This window comes from Myxine glutinosa, chromosome 7 (assembly GCF_964187855.1).
Source record: "Myxine glutinosa chromosome 7, kmMyxGlut1.1, whole genome shotgun sequence".
NCBI classification, from domain to species: Eukaryota; Metazoa; Chordata; class Myxini; order Myxiniformes; family Myxinidae; genus Myxine; species Myxine glutinosa.
In genome coordinates this window covers 129,858,230-129,874,047 of record NC_136267.1, presented here as the reverse complement: position 1 = coordinate 129,874,047, position 15,818 = coordinate 129,858,230, and the positions used below count along the sequence as shown (strand labels likewise).

General features: G+C 41.9%; 1 protein-coding gene across 1 annotated transcript in view; it reads left to right on the top strand.

The window, feature by feature from the left end:
* VWDE (von Willebrand factor D and EGF domains) overlaps positions 1 to 15,818 on the top strand; it is a 184,755-nt gene that overhangs the window by 104,412 nt on the left and 64,525 nt on the right. Inside the window, exons 12-17 of the mRNA XM_068121625.2 lie at positions 2,589 to 3,682; positions 5,708 to 5,844; positions 8,495 to 8,644; positions 9,628 to 9,732; positions 12,177 to 12,291; positions 15,217 to 15,467. Of these exons, the coding sequence (XP_067977726.2) occupies positions 2,589 to 3,682; positions 5,708 to 5,844; positions 8,495 to 8,644; positions 9,628 to 9,732; positions 12,177 to 12,291; positions 15,217 to 15,467 (1,852 nt within the window). The remainder of the gene's footprint in view (positions 1 to 2,588; positions 3,683 to 5,707; positions 5,845 to 8,494; positions 8,645 to 9,627; positions 9,733 to 12,176; positions 12,292 to 15,216; positions 15,468 to 15,818) is intronic.

The window sequence follows — 15,818 nt, the reverse complement described above, 5'->3', positions numbered from 1 at the left end:
TGTATGGCCGATCGAGGTTTCAACATTCAGGAACTGTTCTTGCATAAGCAGGTTGTTTCTCTTCTCCAATGGGAACCCCCCTTTCCCTCAAATATTTCTTTCAATCCCTGGATTTTAATGCCAAAAAACGCTGAATTTCTTTCACATTAGCCATCTTCCTTTCCGTAAACACAGCGTCGATCATAGACAGACGCTTCCTCTTCTGGGTTCGTGTTTACCTTTGCCCCCTTTTCGATCCCATCATGCTTTGCGGTGGAGCACCCTCTGTTGGTATTTACCGATTCGTGATTAGGTCTATGCCTTAGGGCTGCCATGGTCGACGGTATCGACCATCATTCATGATAGGGAACGAATCTCGCATACGTCACTGAAAAAGTGCCGCCGGATAAGACTGCTAAAATGTGTTTTTTGTGTTCAGAAGAGACGCCATGTTTAAGGTGAATAACATAATCTTATTAATTTTATTTATTATTCTTTACAAATTCATTTATTAATTGTGTTCATTACTCATTAAAAAATATGACAGAAATGTGTTTTTAGTGTTCTTTAAGGTTTTGCGATAGTTATATACTTTCGCGAGTTATTTACTCTAGTTTTACGGTGTTTGTCTTCATTTTAAGGCTTTTTTTTTTTTTTTTTTTTTTGTTGTGTACAAGGTCGAGGCTCGTGAAAGCGCTAAAAGGCATTATGCCCGGTTTACGTCAAAAACCGAGTTACGTCACGGCTTATGGAACTAATTAATGGCGTAGGCCGGGGTATTACTGTATATATACTAGCTTGGCTCGACTCGCTGCGCTCGCCTCACCACGCGTCGTTGCAGAGGAACGGGCTTGTTTTAGCTGAGGATAATGAATGTACATCAATTTCTGTTTTGTCCTGATTTACACCAATCCTATCACAAACAATTATTTTGCACAAATTTATTTGTGGTGTTTGTGATATTACATTTTTATGAGCAATTTAGGTTGAACATTTAGATTGAAAAAATAAAACAAATTCAAAAAAGAACTCCCTCAGCACATACCTATGAGGGAGGGATAGGCGCAGACTGGAATTTTGGGACGATTACACCTCACCACCACGTAATTCAAAACACCTCACCACCACATAATTTAAAACACCTCACGCCCACCTAATTTAAAACACCTCACCACCGAGTAATTTAAAACACCTCACCACCACGTAATTCAAAACACCTAACCACCACATAATTAAAAACACGTCACCCCCACATAATTTAAAACACCTCACCCCCACCTAATTTAGGACACCTAACCACCAAGTAATTTAAAACACCTCACCACCATGTTATTCAAAACACCTCACCACCACATAATTCAAAACACCTCACCACCACATAATTTAAAACACCTCACCACCATGTTATTCAAAACACCTCACCACCACATAATTCAAAACACCTCACCACCACATAATTTAAAACACCTCACCACCACATAATTTAAAACACCTCACCACCACGTAATTCAAAACACCTCAGCACCACATAATTTAAAACACCTCACCACCAAGTAATTCAAAACACCTCACCACCACGTAATTCAAAACACGTCACCACCATCTGATTTAAAAACACTTCACCACCACGTGACTCAAAGCCGCCACCACGTGATTAAAAACACTTCACAACCACGGAAACAAAAGTTTCAGGGAGCAGTTGAGTGACAACACAGACACTGCCCAGATATGTAGATATATCGATAAATGACTGTACCTGAGTGGCTGTTTTGTCATGGTTTACACCAATCATAATACAAACAATTATTTTGCACAAATGTATTTGTAATATACGTGATATTACATTTTATAAACAATTTGAAGTTGAAGATCTAAGTTGAAATTGTTTTAATTTTTTTAATTTTCCAAAAAAAAAAAAAAAAAGATTTGGTAAATTTTTCAAACAAAATACACTTAGGACATACACAAGGCAGAGATAGGTGCATACCAGAAGTTTGGTACGATTTCACAAAAGTTTGAGGGAGTAGTTCAGTTACAACACAGGACAACACAGGACAACACAGACACCTCACAGATATACATATATATAGTCACCCTGGCAGTTTGGAAGCAGTGGGTGGTCCTACATTATGACTACAGAGCAGCTTCAGAGCTGTACTACCAGGAGTTTTAACAAAGAAGAACAAAAATGGCATTTCCAATTCTCACCCTAACTAGAGCCGCCATGACTGACATGACATGGAGACAATCTTTTGGATAAATGGGGTCATATCTGCGTGATGCCGTGGTTAATAGCAAAAGAACAAATGCATGCAAAAATATCCAAAATCTCATCCAATTTCACAGTTCATTGATTGCACTTCCAATTGGATATCTACGATCTCTGCAAACTTCATATGTTAAAATTATATATTAGAAAGTATTGTCGAGGACTTGGACAATTATAGCGTTTCTCATTTTCTGTTGATGTGAATTCTGGGAAATAAAATGTTTTGCTAAAATTATGGATGGAAACATTTCCATTCCTCTAGAGTCTAGAGGATAATGACAAAACAGACGATTGCAAAATGGATCCTGACTTACATTATGTGATCCATCTTTGCTTGCAGGATCCCAGCTGGAGAGAGCCTTTTTGACAAGGTACCACTTGAAGACAATATGAGGAAATCCAGGAGTTACTGTAACTGTAGTCAGGCCATGGAAGAAGAGGACTCGAGGATTCTTATGAAGGGCCTGGCTGGATATGTGGCTTCTGACTGTAAAAACAGATATGCTGTCGGTTATAAAGGCATAATTCCAGTGGCCGATGTGACCGCTAAATATATTAGTTTAGCAAAGGAGGAAAGTTACAGTGATGAAGATCTGCACCTGCATCTGGAGGAGAACATGCAGCATGTAGCTCTTAGTAGTGGAATTGAGGCAAGAACACTCGCTCTACAGTCAATTAGTAGCCAAAGGCAAGCAGGGGTGATGGATGAAAGAGGTCAGAACATCCGTCACATTGGGCCCCTGGGTGATCCACCAAAACGATTAATACGGTCAGCTCATCGTGATTCTGATCGTATCTCGTGGGACCAGGCAAAACACCAGGTCTTAAACATGCTGCCAGAGGTTTTCACTCCCCACAATTTAGCTGAACAAAACCTCCAAATATTTCCTTATTTCTTTCCTGAAGATCACCAGCCATTGATTAAGGTGAAAAGTCAACCACCCAGTGCTGTTGTGTGGCCTACAGCAGGTGGAAGTCTCAGTCAGGACGAGGTTCAAAAGGCCTGCAACACAGTGTTATTTGGGTCAGGTGTGGGTAAAGTCTGCCAAAGCTTTCTATCTGATGAACAGATAACAGCAACTCTAGACATGTGTATCGCAGATGTGTGGTTGAAAGATGACGTTGCCTGGGCCACCGCTGTGCTTCCATTCCTGGAGAACCAATGCGAGCTTGCAACACTCGAGTCTCAGAGAACGTCACCAATTGGCACAAATGGATGGTGGAATAAGGAAGACCAGTGGGACTCTGATACAGACCGCAGAGACGGCAGAGGCGGAGCAAAAGAAAGTGACCCTAATTATGTGAAAAGGTCATTGGATGAGGTGGTTGCAGTGCTGAGGTGTCCTGGAGGCTGTAGTGGGAATGGTCATTGCACTGAATATGGCTGTTCCTGCTTTCCAGGCTTTAGTGGTGATAACTGCATTATCTCCGGTTGTAAGTATAAAGGATTCAGAACTTTCGAAAATAACATGGAATTGAAAATACAAAGAAAATGCCTCACTATGTCTATCATTAAATGAGAAAATGGTTAATCAATAGCAATTGCATCTGTAATTACTCTTGAGAAATATGACATAGAAACCTTCCCTGAATGTTATTGAAAGATTAGTTAGTTGCACGATTAAGCCGTCATGATAGAAGTGAAAAATTTGACAAGAAAATCGTTGTATGGCTATCTACAGTGTTTTCAGAAAGTATTCACACCCCATGATGTTTTTCATGTGTTGTGTTACAGCCCGAATTAAAAATCAATCAAACCGAGGTTTTTTTTGTCGCTGATCTACACATAATACCCCATAATGTCAAAGTGGAAATTTGTTTTTAGAATTTTTTACAAAATAATGAAAAATGAAACATAAAAATATATAATTTACATAAGTATTCAACCCCCTGAGTCAATACCTCATAGAAGCGCCTTTGGCAGATATTACAGCTTTGAGTCTTCTTGGGTATGTCTGTATCAGCTTTGCATATCTCAATTTGGGGGGGTTTCTCCCATTCTTCCTTGCAGATTTGCTCAAGCTCTGTCAAGTTGGATAGGGAGTGTCAGTGAACAGCAATCTTCAATTCTTTCCACAGATTCTCAATGGGATTCAGGTCTAGGCTTTGACTGGGCCACTCAAGGACTTTCACATTCTTGTTCTAAAGCCATTCTGGTGTTGCTTTGGCCGTATGTTTGGGGCCATTGTCCTTGTGGGACGTAAATCTTCACGGCAGTCTGAGGTCTTTTGCGCTCTGAAGCAGGTTCTCCTCAAGGATTTGCCTGTATTTGGCTCCATTCATTGTTCCATCTATCCTTTCAAGTCTCCTTGTCCCTGCTGCTGAAAAGCATCCCCATAGCATGATGCTGCCATCACCATGCTTCATGATAGGGATGGTGTTAGATGGGTGATGAGCTGTCCTCAGTTTCCACCATATGTAGCGCTTTGCATTCAGGCAAAATAGTTCAATTTTCGTCTCATATTTTGAATATTTTGCCTCATGCTCTGAGTCTTTCACGTGCCTTTTTTCAAATTCCCGGTGTGCTCTCATGTGCCTTTTTCTCAGGAGTGGTTTCCCTCTGGCCACTCTCCCATAAAGCCTAGATTTGTGAAGTGCTGCAGAGACGGTTGTCCTTCTGGCAGGTTCTCCCATCTCAGCCAAATAACTGTATATCTGTCAAAGTGGTCATTGGGTTCTTGGTCACATCCCTGACCAAGGTCCGTCTTGCCCGGTTGCTCAGTCTGGTCAGAAGGCCAGCTCTAGGACGAGTCTAGGTACTTCCATATTCTTTCCACTTGTGGAAGCTGACCGGGATATTTCCACTTTCTAGGAAGAGTCTAGGTAGTTCCTAATGATGGAGCTCACTGTGCTCTTCGGAACTTTCAACACTAGAAATTGTTTTATTCTTTTCCCCAGATCTATGCATCCTCAATTCTATCTCGGAGGTCTACAGACAATTCCTTGGACTTCATGGCAGAGTTTCTGCTCTAACATGCACTGTAAACTGTGGGACTTTATATAGAAAGGTGTGTTTCTTTCTAAATCATATCCAACAATTGAGTTGGCCACAGGTGTACTACAATCAGGTTGTGGAAACATCTCCATGATGATCAAAGGAAATTGGATACACCTGAGCTCAATTTGGAGTATTATAGCAAAGGGGTTAAATACTTATCGACTCAAGACATTTCAGCTTTTCATTTTTAATTACTTTGTAAAAATTCTAAAAAAATATTCCACTTTGACATTATGGAGTATTATGTGTAGATCAGTGACAAAAAAAATCTCAATTTAATCCATTTTAAATTCAGGCTGTAACACAACAAAATGTGAAAAAAATCAAGGGGTATGAATACTTTCTGAAGGTATTGTAGATATTCACACAATAGGAGAGATCCCTTATCGATGAGTCATTGCAGTCTTATTTGGTGAATCATTGCTGTGTTTTTGTTATCTTAATCCACATTTACTGTACAGCTCAATCCCCAAAGGTGAACGGTTTGGAGAACAGAGGACTGTGTGATATCCATGTGTATGAGTGCAACAGTGTTCGTGCATTTGGCCTGGGCTTCCACAAGTCGGAGCAATTGCTCTGTCGAATAACCAAGATGACGGTAAGTATTACATTTTTTGTAATAACACAAACCATTTGTATTGCAAATGTCTAGTTTGATTATAGTGATAGTTTAGTGGTTTGACCTGTATAGCCTGCATTTTAATTTATTTATTTTACTAACACATCCGGTACGATGATTAACATTGTGACCCAATTTTCCTCTTCTATCCGAACTGTAATTCCAGTACAAGTGACCAACAAAACTAAGGGCGGCCAATAATTCTAACACTCCTATTCTCCATTCAACATAATACTTCCTAGTGTTGAAAATTAGATACCAGGTAATTTGTGCAGACAGACAATCGATGATTAGGTTATGGTTTTCATGGAAGTAATCAGATTAATTGCCAGAACATCCATATTCCATTTGGCAATTCATCAGATGATCTGTACATCATGATGAAAATAATTTGTTCCTTGGCAGCTCATCATAAAGATTTATTTACACAGAAACCTTATTCAGCCAACATCACCGCTTTGCACAAAAAAGGTGCAAAAACAGATCCCAGCAACTACAGACCAATCAGCCTTCTCCCAATTATCAGCAAAGTCATGGAATCCATCATTGCTTCAGATATGAAATCTTTCCTCTTCTCCAATGGCTTGATCTCTGATGATCAATTTGGTTTCAGACCTGGTCACTCCACTCTAGACATGCTGCTTCTGCTTTCTCAACAATGGATGGAGGTCCTCAATGCCAAACAGGAAATTAGAGCTGTCTCTCTTGACATATCACATGCCTTCGATACGGCCTGGCACCCCGCTCTGCTCACCAAACTCTCCTCCTTTGGTATCCATGGAAATCTCCACGCATGGCTGGCGGACTTCCTCTCTAGTCGTAGTCAACGTGTGGCCCTGAATGGGTTCTTTCATCTCCTCTTCCTGTTCAGGCTGGAGTTCCCCAAGGCAGTGTTCTGGGCCCTGTGCTTTTTCTGGTCTTCATCAATGATCTCTCTGACTCTCTTGAAAATCCTCTCTATCTCTTTGCTGATGACTCTACTCTCTGTCGCTCCATTCCTCATCCCTCAGATCGGCAGTCTGCAGCCTCCTCACTCTCTGCAGACCTGGACAAAATCACAGACTGGGCAAACAAGTGGAACATGTCTTTCAATCCTGACAAATCTCACACTCTTACGATGTCTCTCCGAAAAGACCGACTGGACAACCCTCCCATCCACTTTCTGAATAATCCTCTCCAAGAAGTTCTGTCACTCAAGCTTTTAGGTCTCACTATCTGCCATGATCTTTCCTGGGAAAACCACATTTCAAATCTGGCCTCCAAAGCCAGTCGCCGACTGGGCATCCACCGTCGTGCGAAGTCCTTCCTTGGCACACCTGAGCTCCTCACCACATACAAGGCTTTCATCCGCAGCTCAATGGAATACTGCTCTCCCATCTGGGCTGGTGCTCCTGCCTCACACCTAGCTCGTCTTCACGCTGTTGAAACCAAAGCCTTCAGAATCATTGGAATCTCCCGCGATGAAGCTAACTCCAAGGGCCTTTCACTCACTCACCGCAGGCAGGTGGGTGGTCTTTCCGTCTTCTGCCGACTCCTCTCTGGCCTTGCCCCCCCAGCTCTCTCTGGGCTCTGTCCCCCAAATATTCCTACAGGTCGCACAAGATCTGCCTGCAACCCTCTTATGGTTAAACTGCCAAAATCAAGACTCTCTGCTCACCTTCACTCCTTCATTCCTCTTTTCTCCCGCCTCTGGAACAAACTCCCTCACTCTCTTCAATCCCACTCCACCCTCCAGGTCTTTAAAAGAGCTGTTCACCACCATCTCTTATCTTCCCCCATCCAAAACCTTGATCTTTTCTACCCCCGCTAATTTCACCCCAAATCCACTTTTTTGAAATACCAACTTCTGCCCTGGAAGTCCTTGGTGTCCTTGTGTTTTATACTTCTCCCACCCACCCCCCTTCCCACGCCTCCTCCCCCCAAGCCCTCTCCCTCCCACACATCTCCCTGCTCTCAAATGTTATGTTTGTGTGCTTCCCCTTCTCTCCCCATCTTGTCTTCCGCTCCCTCTTTTTATATATTTTGTCTGTCTGGTTGATTTGTTTGTGAAATAAATGTTAGCTCTTTCACGAGCCTCGATTCAGTATACAAAAAAAAAAAAAAAAATCGGTCTTTATCAACATTTGTGAGCTAACTGTAATAAAGCAGCTGCCTACTACTTTCAATCTGCAAACTCCTTGTGATACAATCTGTGTACAGATTTCATGTATAATCCATTTGATTGAGCAGTTTCCTTAATAAGTGTCTTCATATATACTTTGTGCAGTTGTCACAACAGGGCTGATATGATGGCCAAGACTCTCGAGGAACACACACTCAACTCTGACTTGTCTAGCCTGGGCTTGAATCCCGACCTAGCTATAAACTGTCATCTTGGTGTTTCGCAGGCATCATTGTGTGTTGCCGTCCCTCGGATGGACGTTCAACTGGGTACACTCATCTGTCCGCATTAGTTGTTGGACATTAAAGAAGACCAATAGTTGGTGGACGTCCCGTTCCCCTATCGCCATTTCCTCAGCCATCCCTTCTTTTCTCAGTTACCATTCTTTTACAAATCATGTGGGATAAGAGTCGGAGTGTTTGACTGAAACAAAAGTCCAAAACATGTGCGTGTGTTCATTTACTGCAGTATTTGGAAGATGATTGGCTTTTGGGTGACCCAGAGACCAGCCATGCATTGTTCCTGAGTGGCCAAGTAGTGGACTGTCAACTTCCATTTTCAGACACTACAGGCATGTCTATCAATGAGGAAACACCAGCGGCTCGTTTCCTCATCCAGGTGAGGTACCTTGTGAATTTCTCTTTAACGTTTCTGTTAACCAATGTCATGTGGACTGAATAATTGGTTGTTGGTGTTGTTGTATAGCCCCGGACAGTTCTCTTGAACAAGCCCGCGGCATGGAGACAGCCGATCGATCTCGCAGGAGCGACCCAAAGATCCCCCAGATCCAGGATGGTGTACCCCCACCTTCGCAAAAGTCAGGACCATGACAGAGTTAGTGAGAGAGAGGGGCAGAGAGAAAAAGAGAGAGAAGAGGCAGAGACGAGAGGGAAAGGGCCGGTCATTGGGGACCGATCGGCACTCTGACCGGGACCTGACAAATCCGGGCAGCAGGGAAGAATGGAGAGGATTTGGCCCCTGACTTGCGTTGTCCTAAAACATTACATTTGATATAAAGATCACATAAAATACTAGAATGCAACTTGGTGGAGCACATACCCTCCGCCAGGCTGAACAGTTTACATTTTGTATCCCACTGGATAGGCCTGATCTGGATCTGTACCTGAAACAAAATCTAATCAACTTGTTGTTGTCACCTACCCAACTCATCTCCCTAGTTTTGTCATAACCCAGCCACAACTTTTTGAGATATTGTGCTGTGTATCATTTTGGCCCTTTCTCTCAATCGTGAAGAATCACTGAAAAAACAAAAAATTATCGTATCTGGATCCAGATTCAGATCTTCTCCGAAATCGAAAAAAATTCGTCCTTGTCACACACCCAACATGTCCACCAAATCTCGTCCGAATCCGTCCATAACTTTTTGAGATATCCAGCTCACAGTCAGACAAACAGACAGACTAAGAGACATACAGTGGTGAAACCTTTGGTAGCGGAGGTAATAAGGGCACTACATGCATTTTCGGACATCCTTAGCATGTCCTAAAATAGTAGTTTCCTTATCTTTCATACTATCTGTGTAGAAGCACCTCTAATATACTCAGAGTCATTGTATTGTATCAGCTGTCTCTTTTTCTTAGGTGTCTAACAACGGGATCCAGTATAGTGATGCACGGCCATTCACTCTGTACAACGGAATGTGCCAGGTCTGCAGTCCACTACCTCACGGCCTCTGTAAGTTGAAGGTAAATACAATTCTACGAAAACAAATGAACTTGCGCGTAACATTGAGATTTACTGGGCTTATATTGTTTTCTTTTTACGTATGCTCGTTGAGCCCGCGGAACTTGCGCGCAACAGACGGGGAGGATTAGAGGTAGGAGAGCACTTTGTTAAGAGAATACTCCGCTCCGTGAGATAAATATATTCGTACATCAGTGGTTAAAGAGTGAATCCTCCGCTTTCAGCTGACCATCCTCGAAATACTTGTAACTTTCTCTTAGCTCTGGCGTTTCTAGAAATAACTGGATTTAGAGTACACTTGGTCCTCGGTTAACGTTGTGGTTACGTTCTTGAAAACATGACGTTAAGTGAAACGACGTTAAATTTGATCAATTTAACTCATATGGATTAATGTAAATAGGGGGAGTGGGCGTTAGGCCCACATCAAATTCATCACATTTAGATATATATTCTGTATAGTACATTGTGATACAGTACTGTGTGGTGTAGAATGGTGTAGAATGGTGTAGAATGGAGAGGGGGAGGGTGGTGAGTTTCTGAGATCCGGGTTGCCCCCCTTGCTGGAACGTGAAAGTCTTCTGGATGTTGAGATGACCGTTTTCCTCCCTCCTGAAAAAAGCGTCAATGTTTGACTGCTTGCTGTTCTGTCTTTCTTTTCTTTATAAATTACATAGTAGCTCTGAACACCGTCCATGATATTTCTATAACCGATGACGTAATAGCGAGTTATAGGTAAATAATCACGACGTTCTGTGAAGCCTTGGTATCTAATTAGTATAGACGTTATAACCACCAACATCAAACAACATGCATTTTAAGGCCATTTTCCCTGCTTTAGCGGGGGTTAGCGTTGCGGTCCCCATGACAATCTTCTCCAGCTTGCCCTATTTTCTGCATCTCTCCTTGTTAACCCCCTTGCCCGCATTTCTTCTTCCACCATCTTTAGCCAAGTCTTTCTCGGTCTTCCCCGTCCTCTACTTCCTTCTACATTCATTTTCATCACTCTTCTCAACCAGTCACTTTCATCCTTCCTCAACACATGACCAAACCATCTCAACCTGTTCCTCTTCACAACATCAATCACAGGCTCTATTCCCATCATCTCTCGCAATTCATCATTTGTCTTCCTCTCTCTCAACGATACTCCGCACATCCACCGAACCATTCGCATTTCCACCCTTTCCAGCCTTCGTTGCTGCTCTACATTCATGACCCATGTCTCGCTCCCATAAATCATAACACTTCTGACACATGCAGCATACACCTTTCCCTTCAGCTTCAATGACACTCCCCTCCTCATCAGCACACCACTCAGTTCCCGAAACTATAGACGTTATAACCAAACAACGTTAACTGGATCGACATTAAGTGGAGACACTTAATTTATTTACTTAATTTCTCTCATCGGCTTAATGGAATTTTTTTTTTTTTAACTCCTCTCTTAGTCGATATATTTTGGTAATTTGTGAACGTGCCGCCCTTCATCATTTGTCTCTTCCATGAATGTCACAACTTATTGTGTGGAAATGAGACCAATTTGTTAATATATTGTTACATTTGTGGGGGTAAGGATGAATCTCATAGGAGAGGTAGGAATGTATAGTTTAGCACGGACCGTGTGACGCAAAGAAGAAGAATCTCCATGTAATAAGTAGGGAATCTGTATTGAATAAGATCGTATATGTGTCTCCATACAAGGGGTGGAGCTATGCTAATTAGGTAGGGCTTAAGGATAATCCCCAGTGTATAATTGCCCACCTGTGATTTTTACCCTCGCCAGAAGAGAGGGTATTGCATTTGAGTCCGTTTGTTTGTATGTTTGTCTGTTTGTTTGTCCGCACAGAATAAATATGATTTTCTCTGCAACCGTTGGTCCGATTGACAGGAAACTTTCACCATAGGTGCAACTCCACCTGCAGAATTTTTTTTTTAATGATAATGATGACGTCATAGGTCATGTGGTTCGGCCGCCATCTTGGAAAAACCGTAAAACTTTGCACCTCTATATTTCCGAAAGCGCTAAATAGAAAAAATTGAGACATTGCTCATTGTAAAGAACTCTCCATGGGGAATAAAATACGTTAATGATGATTTCATAGGTGCCTCCATTATGATGTCATAATTCGACAAGTACAAAACTTCATCCGGTTAAGATGAAATTTGTTGAGCATAATCTAGGAATAAATTAGTTTAGAAAAAAAATAACGATGACGTCATCGGTCACGTGGTTCGGCCGCCATATTTGTTTTAACACAAAAGCCTTAAAAACCACTGAAAATACATCTTGGTGAGGGTTTGCAATCTGATTGCTCTTTTTGTTTTTTTGCATATAATTGAACTGTCCTTTTCAATCACAGTAGGTATGTATTTAGTGCAAGCTGGTGCTGGAAATATGATGAAGTAAAATATTTCAAATGGACTTGGTGCAAACAGCATGGCTTTGCAGGAAAAGACATGTAACATTGATGGAACATGTTATGAAGAGGATGAACAAAACCCGAGCAGCCCCTGCCTGTTGTGCAAACCTACCCTGTCGCCGACCAACTGGTCTATCAATGACAGTAAGGCACATTGCTCACAGTGGCACACTTTTGAATGTTTTATTCTTATATGTTTACATGTATACATGTATACATTCTTATATGTTTACATGTTTACATGCCTTAAGGAAAGGAATTGAAAGGGAGAGGGGAGAGAAGAAAGGAATCAGGGTGGAATAGTATGGGAGAAGGGGAGTAATTTACAAGTAAAAGGAGGTTGGGCCGGAGGAGATCTAGAAGGTAAGAGGAGGGTGTATATGTTTAGTATATGAGAGGGGTGGGTTGGGTTGAGGGAGTGCGGGTTGGCAAAAATTTCACCATTTTGCATACATTATAAATAGATGGATGCTCTTTTTCTTCAGGCTCTAAGGATCGTTGAGAGGCTGCGACACAGATCACGCACACATTCAGACAGACACTTGAGACAACATCAAACTGCACATTCACACAAACACAGCCACTGAGATTAGGGGACGTGAAGTCACTTCCCAGTGCACTCTGGGTATACCAGCGACATCATCTGTATGACTTCGCTTTTCTCTGTGCAGTCAACGCAAAATGAAGGAGGCATTTCCTCCTCCCCATGGATGCTAACCTATTGGGATTTTTCCGTGCTCCATCCTTTAAATGTTGAGTGTCAAGAAAGGAAGGAGCAGATGCATTTTTTAAATCTTTGGTATGACTGACTCTGCCAGCTTGGAACGACTGACATCCCAGACTCAGAGCAGATGCTCTAAGCATTACACCCCTGAGTCTGGTAATTCTTTGTTCTTTCCTAAAGTTATTTGTGGCCGACAGGAGTCAGGACAGTTTGCATTGCTCGCTTGCCTTTGATTTGTGATCCAGCCTTGGTTCCAATCTCAACCCAGTTATAACCACTAACCCTGGTGTTTTTGTTAGTTATAACCACTAACCCATTGAATCAATGTGCGTGTCACCACCAGAAGGGCGTTAAACTGGGTGTTGTGGCTGCCAGCATTATTTGCTGTATGTTAAATATCCCACGATATGTTTCACGATGAGTTTCACGATGAGTAGGCAAGCTATCTCCGGCATCCTGAACAAATTCCAAATTGCTGCCCTGACTGACAGCTGGGAGGGCAACGACAAACCACCCAACACAACACTTGCAAAGAGACTGCTTGGGCACGACCAACACTCTATCAAGAGTATGGTACATTGATGATGATAAAAGTTCTTTCCTTTCAAAATATCTAACTACTGGCACCCATTACTACCCTCGCCAAAGGAGAGGGTTTGCATTTGCGTCTTCGTCTGTCTATTTGTTAGTTCCAAAATCGAAGATTTTCCAAGTTTTTCAAGATTTTCCAAGATTTTCCAAGTTTCCAAGAAGATTTTCCAAGATTTTCGAAGATTTTCCAATTTTCCAAGAAGCCCAGACTTGGTTGGTCTTGTGCGTTATCCTGTCTATTTGTCTGTTTGTCCATCAATCGCCTACAGATCACAATTTTAAACCAATCTTCACGAAACTTCACCAGATATTAGAGTTGGTCACAAAGAAGAAGCCTATTGATTTTGAGGTCAAAGGTCGTTTTGAGGTCAATTTCTAAAATTGTCATTTTTTTCAATCGCCTACAGATCACAATTTTAAACCAATCTTCACGAAACTTCACCAGATATTAGAGTTGGTCACAAAGAAGAAGCCTATTGATTTTGAGGTCAAAGGTCGTCTCGAGGTCAAATTTCTAAAATTGTCATTTTTCATCTGATTGACTTGAAAATTAAATAGCAATTACATAGTGCCACACTGAATTGGGAAACCAACTATTTTTGAGGTCAAAAGGTCAAAGGTCACCTCAAGATCAAACTTCTAATATCAATTTTCATCTATAAAATCAATTTCATTCAATCATTGACCCGAGCTTTGATTTATATCGTCAATTTTAATCTTAATGAAATGGGCAATTTGATGTATCCATGGCTACCTTTTTGGTGGGAAGGGTAGATTTTGCAAGTATCGTGCTCTGCATGACGTCTTCTTCTTTGTTTGTTTGTGATCCACACAGAATGTGCTAACGTAGGCCCTAAACGCCACCTAGTGGTAGCCAGTAGTACACGTTGTCTTTTTTCAACCGAGTAACTATATAAAGTACTAGCAGGAGTGCCCGGCGTTGCTGGGCTGAGGGGTGAGGGTGAGGTGGGGTAGGGGGGAGGAGGAGGCGGCAGGAGGCAGGAGAGGGAGGCATGAGGGAGGGGGGGGAGTAGGCGGCAGGAGGCAGGAGAGGGAGGGATGAGGAAGGCAGTGGGGGGAGTGGAGGGGGGTTCATCACCTTTTCGTTGAATATATGCTGGTGAATGTGCCATTCATCACGTTTCTGAGTTAAGTGTGATGCCGATCAGGAAGAAGAAGAACCCTTCCACCAAACTTCGTACACTTCCGGAATTGTTTGATTTATTTGTGTTCAAATGTCTGGTGATTGTTTTGTATTTATTTATGCGAATGTGTACTTGTATAAAACTGTCATTAATTTTAAAAAGGCTTAGGGACTATTGAGCGATTTTAAAAAAAATTTTGAATTTTTTTTTTTTAAATACAAAAAAAAAAAAAAAAAATTTTTTTTGGGCCTATAACACTCCCAGGCATTCACTGATGAACCTCTGAAAGTTTGACAAAGATCCGTTCAGCCATCTCTGAGAAAATGGCGACACAGACACACAGACACACACACACACACACAGACAGACCAACAGCTCTCTTATATAGCAGATGTACAATTAAAATGTGAGTATGTCTATAAATTACGTATGGTACAATTACAATGTGAATACGTCTATAAAATACGTACTATAAAACCACACAAACACCACACCAAACCAGCACCGGTATTGAGGGTCTGCAATCTTGATTGCTCGGTCTAATTTATATTTTGAACCAGGTGACATTAAAATGATAATTGAGTTTCCTTCACATGTTTTCTGTGACAGAAAACCAACCGCCATTGTTGCAAGCCCCTCACAATGGCCTCCGAACATTTGTCGGTGAAAACTTTCTCTATCAGCTTGTAGCGACTGACCCAGAAGGCTCTGCCATGGTCTTCCAACTGGACTCTGGACCTGAAGGATCTACACTCTCCGCAGGAGGCCTGCTTACTTGGCATGTCCGTCAAAAGGAACCTGCTACCTTTGCATTTTCTGTGACTGATGAATGCAATGCTGCAAGCAAGTACCTCATTGAGGTGAGGTTGAGAGATGGGTTATGATTCCTCAATAATATTAGTAAGCATAAATGCAAGGCTCTAGATTCTAGAATTCTAGAATGTCGTGTTATTCTTTTACCATAAAGATGTGCCTCAGTGGTTTGGTGGAACTCACCATTGGGCATTTTTGTGTCCGTTCCACTTGATGATGAAGAGATGTCGATCTCTAGCATAGCAATTAGCACAGTTCCTCAACTTCGGTGTGTTTAATTACAACATCAAAGCCAAAAAGGAAAGACTCAAGCCTCAAGGTCACCTGTAAAAGTGTTGGATTTAGGACCATATAACTACTTTGTGATGTCGTGCAGTCCTGTGATAATATTAGGCGTT